This window comes from Hylobates moloch, unplaced genomic scaffold, assembly GCF_009828535.3.
Source record: "Hylobates moloch isolate HMO894 unplaced genomic scaffold, HMol_V3 SCAFFOLD_10, whole genome shotgun sequence".
In the NCBI taxonomy this organism is placed as follows: domain Eukaryota; kingdom Metazoa; phylum Chordata; class Mammalia; order Primates; family Hylobatidae; genus Hylobates; species Hylobates moloch.
Genome location: NW_026652285.1, coordinates 13,717,847 through 13,734,961, shown reverse-complemented (window position 1 = coordinate 13,734,961; position 17,115 = coordinate 13,717,847). Strand labels below are relative to the sequence as shown.

Sequence of the window (17,115 nt, the reverse complement as noted above, 5' to 3'; positions counted from 1 at the left end):
GCCTGGCCTTATTTTTATTTTTTGAGACAAGGTCTCGCTTTGTCACCGAGGCTGGAGTGTAGTGGCGCAATGATAGGTCACTGATGGATTGAACTGGTGGACTAAAGGGATCCTCCTGCCTCAGCCTCCTGAGTAGCTGGGACTACAGGCATGTACTGTCGCACCTCAGTAATTTTTTGAATTTTTGTAGAGTCAGGGTCTCACCATCTTGCCCAGGCCAGTTTTGAACTCCTATCTTCAAGTGATCCTCCCACCTCGACATCCTGAAGTGCTGAGATTACAGGAATGAGCGAGCCCCCATGCCCAGCCTCAATTTTTTTTTTTTTTTTTGAGACTGAGTTACGCCCTGTCGCCAGGCTGGAGTGCAGTGGCGCGATCTCGGCTCACTGCAACCTCTAACTCCTTGGTTCAAGCAATTCTCCTGCCTCAGCCTCCCGAGTAGCTGGGATTATAGGCACGCAGTACCACGCCCAGCTAATTTTTGTATTTTTAGTAGAGAAGGGGTTTCACCATGTTGGCCAGGATGGTCTCGATCTCCTGACCTTGTGATCCACCTGCCTCAGCTTCCCAAAGTGCTGGGATTACAGGTGTGAGCCACCGTGCCTGGCTCATTTTTATTTTTAGTAGGTTGATAAGTCAATGTGCCTTTTTTGACTATTTATTTATTTATTTTTGAAACGGAGTCTTGCTTTTTTGCCCAGGCAAGAGTGCAGTGGTGCCATCTCGACTCACGGTAACCTCTGCCTCCCGGGTTCAAGCTATTCTCCTGCCTCAGCCTCCTGAGTAGGTGGGATTACAGGCACATGCCACCACGCCCGGTTAATTTTTGTATTTTTGGTAGAGACGGGGTTTCACCATGTTGGTCAGGCTGGTCTCGAACTCCTGACCTCGTGTTCTGCCCACGTCGGCTTCCCAAAGTGCTGGGATTACAGGTGTGAGCCACTGCGTCCAGCTGACTTTTTGTTTTTGATGCAACCTAAGCTTTTAAATTAGTAATCTTCCTTTTCTAAACCTCCCCCCTTTTAAGCATTTATTTTTACAATAAGAAGGCCTGCATCTATATTTTTGGGGGTGCATTTCATTTCCATAGTGTGCAATATCCTAGGCACTATACTAAGCCCTCGGGTATATAATGGTGAACAAAATGGATGAAGGCCCTGCCTTTATGGAGCTTAGTGTTTAGGGGAGAAAGACATAATCATTTAATAAATATGAAATAAGTGCTGGGAAAGAAAAGCATAAGAAAACTGTGAGTGTATAAAACAGGAGAACCAGCTTTCTTTCATTTGAGGTGTTAGATTTGGGAATAATGATGATCAGGGAAGCATCTGAAGAAATAAGCTGAGATTCGAAAGAAGTGTACAGAAGTAAAATGGGGTGGGAGGATGAACAAATAGGTGGTTCTAGTTAAAGGGAATATTACGTATACAGCATTTGATGCCAGAGTAGCTGTGTGGAAAGAGCAAGGAGAGTGGTATGAGAAGAGGCTGGAGCAGATGGCCAGGGCCAGATAGTGCATTGTCTTCAAGGTAATTTAAGGATGTTGGTCTTAAGAAAGTCGTTCGTTCTTTTTTTTTTTTTTTTTGTTCCTCTAAGAGGTGGGGTCTTGTTCTGTCACCCACACGGGAGTGCAGTGATGCATTCATAGCTTACTGCATCCTCGAACCTCCAGGCTCCATTGTCTTACTTTATTTTTTATTTTACTTTTTAGAGATGAGGATTTTCCCTGTCGCTGAGGCGGCAGTACAGTGGTGTGATCATGGCTCAACTACAGCCATGAACTCCTGGGCTCAAGTAACCCTCCTGTCTTAGCCTCCTGAGTAGCTGGTACTACAGGCACATGCTACCATGCGCCAGTTATTTTATTTTATTAAAAAAAGTTTTTTTAGGAGACAGGGTCTCACTTCATCACCCAGGCTGGATTGCAATTGTGCGATCATGACTCACTTTACCCTTGACCTCCTGGCCTCAAGTGATCCTCCTGCCTCAGCCTACCGAATAGCCTAGGACCACAGGCGCAAGATACCATGCCTGGATGATTTTTTAAAATTTTGTACCCGGGCACAGTGACTCATGCCTGTGGGCACAGTGACTCATGCCTGTAGTCCCAGCACTTTCGGAGGCCGAGATGGGCGGATCACGAGGTCAGGAGATTGAGAACAGCCTGACCAACATGGTAAAACCCCATCTCTACTAAAAATACAAAAATTAGCTGGGCAGAGTGTCGTGCACCTGTAATCCCAGCTATTCAGGAGGCTGAGGCAGGAGAATCGCTTAAACCTGGGAGATGGAGGTTGCAGGGAGGCGAGATTGCGCCATTGCACTCCAGCCTGGGTGACAGAGTGAGACTACATCTCAAAAAAAACTTTAGTAGAGATCCATTTTCTTGTCAGGTTGCCTAAGATGGTCTCAAACTCCTGGCCTCAAACAGTCCTCCTGTCTCAGCCTCTCAAAGCATTGAGATTACAAGTATGAACCATTACACCCAGCCTGTTGTTTTAAAAATTATATATTATTATTATTATTATTATTATTATTATTATTTTTTGAGACAGAGTCTCGCTTTGTTGCCCAGGCTGGAGTGCAGTGGCACAATCTCGGCTTACTGCAAGCTCTGCCTTCCCGGGTTCACGCCATTCTCCTGCCTCAGCCTCCTGAGTAGCTGGGACTACAGGCGCCCGCCACCACGCCCGGCTAATTTTTTGTATTTTTTAGTAGAGATGGGATTTCACCGTGCTAGCCAGGATATTCTCAATCTCCTGATCTCGTGATCTGTCTGCCTCAGCCTCCTGGGTTCAAGCGATTTTCCTGCCTCAGCCTCCAGAGTAGTTGGGACTACAGGCGTGTGCCACCATGCCTGGCTAATGTTTTGTATTTTAGTAGAGATGGGGTTTCACCATGTTGGCCAGGATGGTCTCGATCTGACCTCATGATTCGGCCTGCCTCAACCTTCCAAACTGCTGGGATTACAGGGATAAGCCACTGCACCCAGTCAATTTTTAAATATGTATAGTTGTTGTTTCTGCATTGTTCTGTTTCTTCCAACATCAGACCAGTACGTATGATGGCTAGGATTGTAATCTGAGTTCCAGGAGCAGGATGCTGCTCTTTGGTCACTTCAGAACCTCAAGATATCACAGAAAACCCTCCCTACCCACCTCAGCTATTATTGCACTTCTCGCCTAGTATTGTGGTATGTAAAAAAGTCATTAAATTCTTAAATTATTTATTTTATTCTCTCTATATACGTATATATGTATGTATGTATATATATATGTATGTGTATATATATATATGTATGTATATATATATTTTTTGTTTTTTTGAGACAATCTCAATTCTATGGCCCAGCAATGTCGCCATCTAGGATCACTGCAACCTCTGCCTCCCAGGTTCAGGGGATTCTCATGCCTCAGCCTCCCAGGTAGCTGGGATTACAGGCGTGTGCCACCATGCCCAGCTAATATTTGTATTTTTAGTAGAGACTGGGTTTCACTATGTTAGCCAGTCTGGTCTTGAATTCCTGACCTCAAGTGATCCACCCACCTCGGCCTCCCAAAGTGCTGGATTACAGGCCTGTGCCAGCGTGCCTGGCCTTATTTTATTACTATTATTATTATTATTTTTGAGATAGAGTCTTGCTCCATTGCCCGGGCTGGAGTGCAGTGGCACGATCATGGCTCACTGCAGTCTCAACCTCCTGGGATGAAGAGATCCTCTCGCCTCGGCCTCTTGATTAGCTGGGACTACCTGGCTAGGTTTTTTTTTTTTTCTCTTCGAGATGGAGTCTTGCTTTGTTGCCCAGGCTGGAGTGCGGTAGTGTGATCTCTGCTCACTGCAACCTCCACCTCCTGAGTTCATGTAATTCTCCTGCCTCAGCTTCTTGAGTAGCTGGGATTACAGACATGCACCACCATACCCGGATAGTTTTCGTATTCTTTTTTTTTTGATACAGAGTTTCTCTCTTCTTGCCCAGGCTGGAGCATAGTGGCGTGATCTCGGCTCACTGCAACTTCTGCCTCCCAGGTTCAAGCGATTCTCCTGCCTCAGCCTCCCGAGTAGCCGGGATTACAGGCGCCTGCCACCACGCCCAGCTAATTTTTTTGCATTTTTAGTAGAGACAGGGTTTCACCAGGTAGAGCAGGCTGGTCTCGAATTCCTGACCTCAGGTGATCTGCTCGCCTCAGCCTCCCAAAGTGCTGGGATTATAGCCGTGAGCCACTGCCCCCAGCCAGTTTTTGTATTTTTAGCAGTGATGGAGTTTCACCATGTTGGCCAGGCTGGTCTCGAATTCTTGACCTCAAGTAGTTATCCACCGGCCTCAGCCTCCCAAAGTGCTGGGATTACAGGTGTGAGCCACTGCGCCTGGCCCTGGCTCGCCTTTTGTACTTTTTTTTTTTTTTTTTTTTTGAGATGGAGTCTTGCTCTGTCGCCCAGGCTGGAGTGCAGTGGCGTGATCTCCGCTCACTGCAGGTTCCGCCTCCTGGGTTCTCGCCATTCTCCTGCCTCAGCCTCCTGAATAGCTGGGACTACAGGCGCCTGCCATCACGCCCAGCTAATTTTTTTGTATTTTTAGTAGAGATGGGGTTTCACCGTGTTAGCCAGGATCGTCTCAATCTCCTGACCTCATGATCCGCCCACCTCAGCCTCCCAAAGTGCTGGGATTACAGGCGTGAGCCACCACACCCAGCCCCTTTTGTACTTTTTGTAGAGATGAAGTTTCACCATATTGCTCAGCGTGACCTCGAAGTACTGAGTTCAAGTGATCTGCCCACTTTGTCCTCCTAAAGTGTTAGGATTACAGGCGTGAGCCACTGCATCCGACCTATTATTTTAAAGAGAACTATTGTATTAATGATTTTTTCCTACTTTTCTATTTTGTACATTTAGCTGCATTTTAAAATCTTTAGGCTGGCCAGGCATGGTGACTCACGCCTGTATCCCAGCACTTTGGGAGGTCGAGGCAGGCGGTTCACTTGAGGTCGCAAAAGGTGGTTTGCTCTTACTCTTGAAGTTTGAGAGCAGCTTGACCAACATGGTGAAACCCCATCGCTACTAAAAATACAAAAAATTAGGCCAGGCGCAGTGGCTCACGCCTGTAATCCCAGCACTTTGGGAGGTCGAGGCGGGTGGATCATGAGGTCAAGAGATTGAGACTATCCTGGCCAACATGGTGAAACCCCGTCTCTAGTAAAAATACAAAAATTAGCTGGGCGTGGTGGCACGTGCCTGTATTTCTAGCTACTCAGGAGGCTGAGGCAGGAGAATTGCTTGAACCTGGGAGACGGAGGTTGCAGTGAGCTGAGATCATGCCATTGCACTCCAGCCTGGGTAAGAAGAGCGAAACTCCTCAAGGAAAAAAAAAAAGAGAAAGTACAGTTTTGTTGGTTTATTCTCATTATAAAAGATACGTGGTATGCATTTGTTCTGGAAAATATGGAGGAAATAGAATAGTGTGGTGAAAAGAAAGCATCCTGTCACTGGGAGAAGCTTTCAGTATAGGTTATTGTTACGTTTCACTTAGTATTGTTTTTCTGTGTCGTTAAATAGCCTTAAAAACAGTTAATGAATTCATAACATTTCATTGTAAAAATGAGCCATAATATATTTTACTAATCCTCTGGTTGGACTGTCTTTTTTTTTTTTTTTTTTGAGATGGAGTCTTGCTCTGTCACCCAGGCTGGAGTGCAGTGGCTCCATCTCAGCTCACTGCAACCTCCACCTCCCGGGTTCAAGTGGTTCTGCTGGCTCAGCCTCCTGAGCAGCTAGGTGTGACTACAGGCACCCGCCAGCATGCCCAGCTAATTTTTGTATTTTTAGTAGAGAGGGGGTTTCACCATATTGGCCAGGCTGGTTGCGAACTCCTGACCTCATGATCCACCCGCCTTGGCCTCCCAAAGTGTTGGGATTACAGGCGTGAGCCACTGAGCCTGGGCTGGACTGTCATTTCTAATTTTTTAAAAAATTAGATAAATGCTGTTGATGAAGATTCTTGTCAATCTTTGTTCACATCCCTGGCTATTTCCTTAGGAGATTGACATCTGACAGTGGAATTGGTGAATCAAAGGATACTGCTTTTAGAGAATATTGATATGTATTGCCAGTTTGCTCCTTCTTTCAAGCAATACATGAAAGTGTCAGTACCCTTACCTATACTGGTGTAATTATATTTTTTATTTTTACCATTTTATAGGTGAAATGTGATATATCATCGTTTTACCATACTTTTCTTTGATATTCATGAAGTTAGTGTATTTTGTTTCTCATCTTTTTACATCCTTAGACTATTTAAAACATTTTTTTCTTACTAATTTATAAGAGTTAATTTTTTTTTTTTAATTGGACAAGTTCTTGCTCTGTCACCTAGGCTAGAGTGCAGTGGTGTGATCATGGCTCACTACAGCCTTAACTTCTGGGCTCAAGAGATCCTCCCACTTCAGCCTCCTGAGTAGCTGGGACTATACAGGTGCACACCAGCATGCCTGGTTAATTTAAAATTTTTTTTGTAGAGACTGGTCTTGCTATGTTGGTCTCTTAAATGGTTGGACTGAAGCAATCCTCCTACCTCAACCACCCAAAGTGCTGGTATTACAGGCATGAGCCATTGTGCCTGGCCAGAGTTTTTAAAAAGATATTCAGAATATTAATATCTTGTTTCTCATTTGTTGCAAATAATTTTACCCCCAGCCTTTTTGTGGCGATTTTTTTTTTTTTTTTTTGAGACAGAGTCTTGCTCTGTGGTCCAGGCTGGAGTGCAGTGGTGTGATCTTACTGCAACCTCTGCCTCCTGGGTTCAAGCAGTTCTCCCTGCCAAAGCCTCCCAAGTAGCTGGGATTATAGGCGCCCACATTTTGTGGCGATTTTTGATGCCCAGAGGTATTTTGTGTGTGTGTGTGTGTGTGTGTGTGTGTGTGTGTGATGTCTGTTTTTAAAATGCTTTGGAAGCTCTTCGTGGTGCTGAGAACAACTCTTTTTCCCCAAGCAGTTAATTTTGCCAACACTATTTGGCCAGTTATGTTTCTCTCTGCTGATTTGTGATGTTACCTTTATTTTTTTTTATTTTTTTATTTTTTTTTGAGACGGAGTCTTGCTTTATCCCCCAGGCTGGAGTGCAGTGGCGCGATCTTGGCTCACTGCAAGTTCCGTCTCCCGGGTTCACGCCATTCTCCTGCCTCAGCCTCTCCGAGTAGCTGGGACTACAGCCGCCCGCCACTACGCCTGGCTAATTTTTTTTTTTTTGTATTTTTAGTAGAGACGGGGTTTCACCGTGTTAGCCAGGATGGTCTCGATCTCCTGACCTCGTGATCCGCCCGCCTCGGCCTCCCAAAGTGCTGGGATTACAGGCTTGAGCCACCGCGCCCGGCCTACCTTTATTATATATTAAATTTCTATGAGTATTAGAGTCTACTTTAGAACATTTTTATTTTAAGCTTTTGTACTGTTTTCTTTTTCTTTCTGTTTTTTTTTTTTTTAAGACCAAGTCTCACTCTGTCGCCCAGGCTGGAGTGCCGTGGGGCAATCTCTGCTCACTGCAACCTCCGCCTCCTAGGTCAAGTGATTCTCCTGCCTCAGCCTACCGAGTAGCTGGGATTATAGGTGTGCGCCACCATGCCTGGCTGATTTTTGTATTTTTAGTAGAGACGGGGTTTCACCATGTTGGCCAGGATAGCCTTGAACTGACCTCAAGTGATCCGCCTGCCTTGGCCTCCCAAAGTGCTGGTATTACAGGAGTGAGCCGCTGCGGCCAGCCCCTGTTTTCTTGTCATTTGTTTTAAAATAAGAAAAAAATTCCTTTTTTTCCTGTCCCTTAAGTCCTGGGATGTTTAACATTCTTAATCTTATTTGGCACTTTAATTTTACAAAAGAGGTATGTGTCGTACATAGATAAGGGAGCAAAGAGGTAGTGGTAGTCTCCTTAACACAAGGCTATAAGGTGGTCACCTGGGGTCATCACATCCGTATATCTGATTCTCAATATTGCAGGTTATGAAAACACATCTAACTAGTACACCTAGAGTTGCACTGTTAGTAGCTCCAAGGCACATGTAACAATTTAAGTTTATTAGAATTACTCAATTTATTCACATTGGCCACATTTCAAGTGCTCAGTAGGTATATGGTTACTATATTGGACAGCACAGATAGTAGAACTTTTATTTCCACCATTAAAGAAGGTTCTATTGGACATTGCTGACCTAGAGGCAGTTAGCCTTGGGGATACTGACTCCTGTGTAGGAACATCTACATAATAGAACAAAAATAATATCGAATATTGTGTGTCAGTTTTATGCTAAATTTTTTCAAATGCCTTTTGTCTTGTACAAACAACACAGTCTTTGAGGGGGATGAAGGAAGAGGGCCTCATGTCCTGATGTTGACGTGATTAGCACTCCTTGAGCTGGTTTGTTATTAGAGGTTGGGCACTGGGGAAGGCGGGGAAGGCTGTCTTTCCAGTTGGGCTGTTCCCAGCTCAGGCCCTGCCTATCCCCAGAAGCCATCTTTCCAGGCAAAATGGGAAATAATTAGGTTGTCCAGTATCAGGCATTGAGCATGGAAATACAGGAATCCCGAATGTTCAGTATTATTATGAGTAAGGGTCGTGGCCTGTATTCTGTGTCCACTGCACATTGCAGTTTGTGTCTTAATCATCTATCCTGGTTTCTAATGGATTAACTTCAAAGACGATCACTGGCTCAAGGTGGAGGTCACTAGGTTGCTCATGTGTCTTACCCACGCGGGGTTTTGAAGCTGGAGCACACCCCGAGTGGCCGAGTAGGGTACGCTTGGCGTTTCACACGCAGCTAGTCGTCCAGCCTTAGGATATGCACCGGGAGGAGTTTCCAAAATCCGTCTCCGAGATTGTTTCAGATTTCGCGCTGGGAGGGAAGGGCGGGCTCCGCGAGGCCGCGCGCCCCGCCCCCTGCGCCGCCCCGCCCCCGCTTCCTCGTGACCCCCCGCGCCCCGCCCTCTTGGCCGGGACCCCCCACCAGGCTGATTGGCACCTCTGCGGCGGATCCTCCGGCGGGCAGCCGGGCCGGCGTGTCACGTGGCCCACGGCGTCCAGGGCGACAAGCCGCGGGCAGCAGGGCATGGACCTTCAGGCCACCGGGGTCCAGGCGCAGGGGGCCGCGGAGCCGTCTCGGGGCCCGCCGCTGCCTAGCGCGCGGGGGGCGCCCCCTAGCCCGGAGGTGAGCGCCGCGTGGGGGCCGGGAGCAACAACCAGCCGCAGCCTGGGGCGGGAAGTCGCGGGGCCGGGCTGGGCTGGGCGGGGCGGGGCGGGGGCCGCGGGGCCGGGGAAGAGCCTCTGGCCGGTCTCGGGCCGCCCCGCGACACGGAGCGCTGTTTGGGCTCGCTGCTCGAGCTGAAAACGGCCAGGCCGAGGGGCCGCGGGGCTGCGGGGCGGCGAAAGCCGAGGGCGTGGGTGGGCGCGCCGGGTCAACAGGGAAGGCTGTCCGCCCGCTAGGCGCCGCTGCGTATTTGGTAAATGGGAGGTGACGCTGGTGACCGAGAGCCGGGGCCCGCTGCCAGGAGCCTGGGCGAGGGCCAGGTGAGGGCGGCGAGGAGAGGGACTTGACTTTACAGACCTGTGGACCTCTGTCCGTTGATGGGGATGCCCGCTAACCCTGAGCCCCAGATGTCACGTGCGCGCTCCCCCTTCTCCTTACTGAAACCAAAAAGGCCCTGTTTGACGCAGGGTTTCCAGAAACTTGTTTTCACGTACGCTAGACAGCTGCTGGTTTTCCCGAGAACGTTACAGACCGTTATTACGGTTATTACCTGCCCTCGTTTACAGTTAGTCCCGGCTAGGTGCTGAGCGGCTTGAAGGTAGGAACCCTCTGTTAGGGCTGTTTGCCCAGCCTAGCATAGTTCCTGGCACAGGAGATAGACATACCGACTGGATGAATGATGCCTCAAAGATGGTACTTAGCCAAAGTAAGATATGAAAAATGCAGCCACACTTACAAAGAAAATTACTTTGGAGTGCAGAATAGAATGGGACTAATTTTGTCAGGGCATAGCAGGAAAGGATCAAGGTGAGAGGCTGGTGGTGTCTGCAGAGGCGTAGAGATGAGAAAGTGCAGGGCACATGGCCTGGAGTTGGGTCTCAGAGCATGCAGAGAACTATGCTCAACAGGTTGATGGGAGTGGGAGAAGAGGGGACGTGCGAATGCCATGGCTTAATTTTGTGCTCTCTCAGTGGAGGGCTGTTGAAGGTTTTGAGCAGAGTAGTGATTAATTCTGTAAGGCTGAGCCAGATGGCTGGTTGGAAGGTGGTTACGAGGCTGTGGCAGTGGTTTAGGGAGAGGTCTGACTTCTCCTTGGGTGGCAGTGACCAGAGGTTGTCACTAACTACAGGGAGTGGAATTGAATTATTAAACCCAGACATGACCAGATAATGAATGCTGATTGGAGCAGGTGCCGAGTGCAATTTAGATGTAGCAGAAAAGATGAATTTAAATTCAAGAAATGTTACATTCTTGCCACATGCCAGGTTTTTTCATAAATGGTATCATAAGTCCCCTGCAGGGTCAGAACAGTCACCCCCAATTTCTGAAGAAGAAAACTCAGGCACGGTAATTGAAGTGATGTGTTCAAGGTCACACTCTGAATGGATGGCAGAGCTGGGATCAAAATCAGGTCTTTTATGCAGGCAGGGAACATTTCGTGATTCATTAGAAAGAGGTCTTGGAGGTCATAGGGTTTCAGGAACTTCTGAGTGATGGGAGCAGAGAAGCACTTTGTTGGCTGTGCGGGAAGATTTTCAGTTAGATTAGAAATAATGCCTTCAGTGCTCAGCATTGCAGAGGAACTATAAAGCTTCCACCACCTCAATGTGTCAGTGAGGAAACAGAGAATTTGATAGAGTTGTTTACTAGCTATAAAGTTGTTAAGTAACTGAAAAGGGAAAACGTGTACCTGGGGGTGGCAACCGCAGGGAACAGCTACCAACCTATGGCTGAAGGAACAAAGAGATGAAGTTGATTAAAATTTAGAAGCTTAGGGAAAAGGCTCTGCAGAGCTGAAATTCCAACCTTTAAGGAGAAGGCACTGCCCCAGCTGATGGTAGGGGGTCTCTGAGCTTGGAGGAGAGTCCTGAGACCCAGACCTCTAAAGAGAAGGTGCAGTGATAAGGCTGGCTCTGCAAGAGTTCGCAGAACTGTATACTGGATTCTGTGGCTGCTATAGGAAGGCATTCCTGCTGCCACGGTGAAGTGTCATGAGGTGATGCCTACATGAATAGGAAGGAACAAGGCCCATCTCCCTCCAGCCTTGCTTAGTTTAACAGGGCAAAGCAGAAATGTGGGTGGAAGAGTCCCAGCCCTGCATCACCAAGGGGAGTATGGAAGAGTGGGTGGGGTTGAGATGCAATAGCTGAATACTGGGCATACCCCAGATACCCAAGTCCTTGGTAATCATTTCTTCTTCCTGCAGGCTGGCTTTGCTACGGCTGACCACTCCGGTCAGGAGAGAGAGACTGAGAAGGCTGTGGATCAGCTAGGCAAGTAGATGGTAGAGACGGAAATTGGGGAGACCAAGGATGTGAGGAGAGGAATAGTCCCTCTGTCTCATTTACCTTCTCTTTTAGGCAGTCCTCTCTGCTGCTTAGTGGCCTTCTCTGCCAAGGGTTGAACAGTACCCTCCTTTGGAAGCCTTGCTTGGAGCTTCCTTAAGGGAAGTCCTGGACTTTTCTTATGTTCAAACTCATCCTTCTACTGAGAGTAACAGCTTGAAACGGTGAAAATAGTACAGCAGTCTCCCCTTATTCCTAGGGGATACATTCTAAGACCCCCCCCAGTGGATGCCTGAAACTGCTTTTTTTCCCCATATATACTATTTCTGATATAGTTTAACTTATAAATTATGCATATGTGATTAATAACAATATTAATATAGAACAGTTATGCCAATATACCAAAAGTTATGTGAATGTGTTCTCTCTCAAAATATCTTTTTTTTTTTTGAAATGGAGTCTCGCTCTGTCACCAGGCTGGAGTACAGTGGCATGATGTCAGCTCACCGCAACCTCCGCTTCCCAGGTTAGAGCAATTCTCCTGCCTCAGCCTCCCGAGTAGCTGGAAATACAGGCATGTGCCACCACGCCCAGCTAACTTGTATTTTTAGTAGCTACGGGGTTTCACTATGTTGGCCAGGCTGGTCTCGAACTCCTGATCTCAAGTGATCTGCCCACCTAGGCCTCCCAAAGTGCTGGGATTACAGGCATGAGCCACTGTGCCCAGCCCCCTGCCTTTTTTTTTTTTTTTTGAGAGGGAGTTTTGCTCTTGTTGCCCAGGCTGGAGTGCGATGGCACGATCTTGGCTCACTGCAACCTCTGCCTCCTGGATTCAAGCATTCTCCTACCTCAGCCTCCCAAGTAGCTGGATTACAGGCATATGCCACCATGCCCGGCTAATTTTTCTATTTTTAGTAGAGATAGGGGTTCACCATGTTGGCCAGGCTGGTCTTGAACTCCTGACCTCACGTGATCCGTCTGCCTCAGCCTCTCAAAGTGCTGGGATTACAGGTGTGAGCTACTATGCTTGGCCCCTTTTTTTCTTTTTCTTTTTTTTTTGAGATGGAGTCTCACTCTGTCACCCAGGCTGGAGTGCAGTATCGCAATCTTGGCTCACTGCAACCTCCGTCTCCCAGGTTCAAGTGATTCTCGTGCCTCAGCCTCCTGAGTAGCTGGGATTACAGGTGTGCACCATAATCGCCTGGCTAATTTTTGTATTTATTTATTTATTTATTTTTTGAGATGGAGTCTCGCTGTCTCCCAGGCAGTGGCACTATCTTGGCTCACTGCAAGCTCTGCCTCCCGGGTTCATGCCATTCTCCTGCCTCAGCCTCCCGAGTAGCTGGGACCACAGGCACCTGCCACCATGCCTGGCTAATTTTTTGTGTTTTTAGTAGAGACAGGATTTCACCATGTTAGTCAGGATGGTCTTGATCTCCTGACCTCGTGATCTGCCCTCCTCGGCCACCCAAAGTGCTGGGATTACAGGCGTGAGCCACTGCTCCCGGCCTAGTTTTTGTATTTTTAGTGGAGAGGGGCTTTCACCATGTTGGCCCGGCTGTTCTCGAACTCCTGACCTCAAGTGATCCGCCCACCTCGGCTTCCCAACGTGCTGGGATTACAGGCCTGAGCCACCGTGCCTGGCCTTTTTTTTTTCTTTTAAAGTAACTCACCACAACGCTATCTTCATTTTATAGATGTGGAAATTGAGGCACAGAATAGTTAAATAAAAACAATTTAAAAATTGTGGTAACAGATACATAACATAAATTTACCATTTAACCATTTTAACGCATATAATTCAGTGGCCTTTTAGCACAATGGCAGTGTTGTGCAACCATCACCACTACCTAGTTCCAGAATCTTTTCATCACCCTAAAAGGAAACTCTGTGCTCACCAAGTAGTCATTCTCCATTCCTTCCTTCCCTGAGCTCTTACAACCACTAATTTGCTTTCTGTGTCTGTGGGTTTATCTGTTCTGGATAGGCAAATGTGAGTTGCCTGTAAATGGAATCATAACAATATGTGGCCTTTTGTGTCTGGCTTCTTCCACTTAGCATATTTTCAAGGTGCATCCATGCCGTAGCATGTATCAGCACTGCATTCCTTTTTATGGCTGAATAATTCCATCATATGCATATACGACATTTTGTTTTTCCGTTCATCCATTGATAGACATTTGATGTTGTGTCTACCTTTTGATGATTGTAAATAGTGCTGCTGTGAGTATCCTTGTTTTATTTGAACACTTGTTTTCAGTTCTTTTGGGTATATGTTTAGGACTGGGATTGCTGGGTCATATGGTAATTCTATATTTATGTTATGGAACTAGTTAAGTAAATTTCAGCTCAGTCACACTTTTTTTTTGTTTGGAGACAGGGTCTCACTCTGTGCAATGGCACGATCTTGGCTCAGTGCAGCCTCCGCCTCCCAGGCTCAAGCGATCCTCCCACCTCAGCCTCCTGAGTAGCTGGGATTACGGGTGCATGCCACTGCACCCAGCTGAATTTTTTGTAGAGACAGGGTTTTGCCACATTGTTCAGGCTGGTCTTGAACTTCTGAGCTCAAGCAGTCCGCCCACCTCGGCCTCCCAAAGTGCTAGGTTTACAGGGGTGAGCTACTGCGCCCGGCCCAGTCCCATGTTTAGTAATTGACAAAACAGGGATTTGAAACCAGGCAGTCTGGCTTTAGACTCCTTGCTCTGAACTATCACTTCATTGCTTATCACTGTTACTGTTATTCCAGTATTAAGAGCATGGCTGTTTGAGGCTGATTGCCTTCTCTCCTGGGACCTGGCATCACCAAAGCACTACGTGCTCGGAAATCCATTAGCTTTCCCCAGTCTTTCCTCCATTATTGTGAGGCCTTTTGAAAATGTACCTTCCGGCCTCCCTGATCTCAGAGGGAGGCACTAGGTGCTGCCCATTGTGACTAGATGGGCTCTGGTCTTCTGCCTGCAGTGCCCCTGTTTCCCTTTGTCCCTGTGCTCACTTCTAACATGCTCTTTGAGGCTGAAGGGAGGAATAAAAGAGCAAAAACAACCGGGCACAGTGGCTCACGCCTGTAATCCCAGCACTTTGGGAGGCCGAGGCAGGCAGATCACAAGGTCAGGAGTTCAAGACCAGCCTGGCTGGCCGGGCGCGGTGGCTCACGCTTGTAATCCCAGCACTTTGGGAGGCCGAGGCGGGCGGATCACGAGGTCAGGAGCTCGAGACCACGGTGAAACCCCGTCTCTACTAAAAATACAAAAAATTAGCCGGGCGTGGTGGCGGGCGCCTGTAGTCCCAGCTACTCGGAGAGGCTGAGGCAGGAGAATGGCGTGAACCCGGGAGGCGGAGCTTGCAGTGAGCCGAGATTGTGCCACTGCACTCCAGCCTGGGTGACAGAGCGAGACTCCATCTCAAAAAAAAAAAAAAAAAAAAAAAGACCAGCCTGGCCAAGATGGTGAAACCCCATCTCTACTAAATATACAAAAAAGTTAGCTGGGCGCGGTGGCAGGCGCCTGTAATCCCAGCTGCTCAGGAGGCTGAGGCAGAGAATTGCTTGAACCTGGGAGGTAGAGGTTGCAGTGAGCCGAGATGGCGCCATTGCATTCCAGCCTGGGCAACAGAGCGAGACTCTGTCTCAAAAGAAAAAAAAAAAAAAAAAAAAGAGCAAAAACTTAATTCAGGCTTGTATGGTGAAAGCGTATTATTTATCAGAGGCCCTTTGCCTCAATGACATACAAACCACCTGAAAATGTTAACTGTCCCTAGCTCTCTTTGTAAATTAAAGGACCTGGCACATAATGCCTTGTATAAGACAAAACATCTTATTGAAAATAAATTATCAGCTCTTTTAAAAACATACAAAGAAGTGCATTTTTAAAAAAGTGCTCAAGTGGCTAAAGAAGACTCTGTGCACTTATTTTACTACCTTCATAATAAGTCTGCCCCAAATTTACTGAGCACACAGCAGGTCCTCTTTGGTTTGTCACTAAGGCCATCTTCTCTCTGTCGATTTAGCCCGTGGAGCACAGAGCATCCCTAATGACAGTCCTGCCCAGGGTGAGGGCACCCATTCTGAAGAGGAAGGCTTTGCCATGGATGAGGAGGACTCTGATGGAGAACTGAATACCTGGGAGCTGTCAGAAGGGACAAACTGTCCACCCAAGGAACAGCCTGGCAATCTTTTTAATGAGGACTGGGACTTGGAGTTGAAAGCAGATCAAGGGAGTCCGTATGGTAGGTGTGGAGTCTCTGAGGGTCCTGAACCAGGCCTTCTCAGACACACCTGTCAGACTAGCCCTGAAGGCAGACAGTTTGGAACAGGGATCCACATCTATGAGCTTAGGCTGGTATCTGTTACAGGTCTCCAATTTCTGTAACACCTTCTCTTTTATATTCAAAAAATCCAAATTTTGCATTTGACTCCATAATGTATCACTGTTTTAACGTCAAAACTGTTACTCTGCAAAAATCTCTGCTATGAATTGAGCAGCTGCAGATAGAAGTGCTGTGTTATCCAGTTTGCTTCCTCTTCACTGCTAAGAACCCTTGTCTGAGAAGCACAACTTCTCAGTTGTTCAGAATGAACGCATTTATAATTCTTCAGGAAAGGAGAACAGTGTGTGTTTTTAAACAAAATAAGTGCAAGGATCTGTCCCCTAGACATACTTTTTTGGCTGTCCGTTTTTACCTTCCTTCCTTCCCTCCTTCCTTTCCTTAATCTGTCTTTTAAAACTGCCTGCAGATGCCGACGACATCCAGGAGAGCATTTCTCAAGAGCTCAAACCTTGGGTGTGCTGTGCCCCACAAGGAGACATGATCTATGACCCCAGCTGGCACCATCCGCCTCCACTGGTACCCTATTATTCCAAAATGGTCTTTGAAACAGGACAGTTTGACGATGCTGAAGATTGAGTGTGGAGCTTTCTGCCTTGTAGGTGGGCGGGCCTCCACGTCAGGATCTCTTTTCCTGTCTTGGAGGTGAAAAGTCGTATCTGAGAAAATGTTTGCAGTGACCCCTAGTCTGGGGTACACAGACCAGTGTTCCTTATTGAACAGTGTTCAATAAGGCCCCGTTGTTCTCGCCAGTCTGTTGTTGTTCTGAATGGGCTCCTCCTTGAAATGTGTGTGTGTTTGTGTCAAGAGGAGTTGTGTTCTTTGTAAATAAAGGTTAAAAAAAGAAACCAGTATGCTTCATCTGCTTTTTTCCCATGTATTTATTTATGGAGATAGTCTTACCGTGTCACTCAGGCTGGAGTGCAGCAGCACGAACTTGGCTCATTGGAACCTCCACCCCCTGGGTTTAAGCGATTTTTGTGCCTCAGCCTCCTGAGTAGCTGGGACTATAGGTGCCTGCCACCACACCTGGCTCATTTTTTGTATTTTTAGTAGAGACGAGATTCCACCACATTGTCCAGGCCGTTCTCGAATTCCTGGCCTCAAGTGATCCACCCGCCTTGGCCTCCCAAAGTGCTGGGATTACAGGCGTGAGCCACCGTGCCCAGCCTTCACTACTTCGTTTAAAGTCCCTGAATGATATTTTAAAGATTAAAATGCTTGGAGGCTTAAAACTACTCTGTGAAAGAAAAAAAATTTTAGTTTTGCTTCTGTAGATC

The 17,115-nt window shown here is 47.3% G+C and overlaps 1 protein-coding gene across 3 annotated transcripts; it reads left to right on the top strand.

Moving 5' to 3' along the window:
- The first annotated feature begins 8,977 nt into the window (after positions 1-8,977).
- Positions 8,978-16,683, top strand: COPRS (coordinator of PRMT5 and differentiation stimulator). 3 transcript variants are annotated; one of them, XM_032163054.2, is made up of 4 exons: positions 8,978-9,188; positions 11,434-11,500; positions 15,518-15,736; positions 16,245-16,683. In XM_032163054.2, the coding sequence occupies exons 1-4, from the start codon at positions 9,090-9,092 to the stop codon at positions 16,412-16,414; spliced, it is 555 nt and encodes a 184-aa protein (XP_032018945.1). In that variant the 5' UTR covers positions 8,978-9,089; the 3' UTR covers positions 16,415-16,683. The 3 variants fall into 3 exon arrangements, with proteins under 3 accessions (XP_032018945.1, XP_032018946.1, XP_058301862.1); XM_032163055.2 differs by lacking the exon at positions 8,978-9,188 and adding an exon at positions 9,342-9,547; XM_058445879.1 differs by lacking the exon at positions 8,978-9,188 and adding an exon at positions 9,861-9,933.
- The last annotated feature ends 432 nt before the right edge of the window (positions 16,684-17,115 follow it).

Bases quoted from the DNA above. Each gene is read 5' to 3' on its own strand.
- COPRS (XM_032163054.2), top strand. From the start codon at position 9,090: ATGGACCTTCAGGCCACCGGGGTCCAGGCGCAGGGGGCCGCGGAGCCG. The intron at 11,501-15,517 runs GCAAGTAGATGG...CTGTCGATTTAG, and splicing joins GAAGGCTGTGGATCAGCTAG to CCCGTGGAGCACAGAGCATC. The intron at 15,737-16,244 runs GTAGGTGTGGAG...AACTGCCTGCAG, and splicing joins AGATCAAGGGAGTCCGTATG to ATGCCGACGACATCCAGGAG.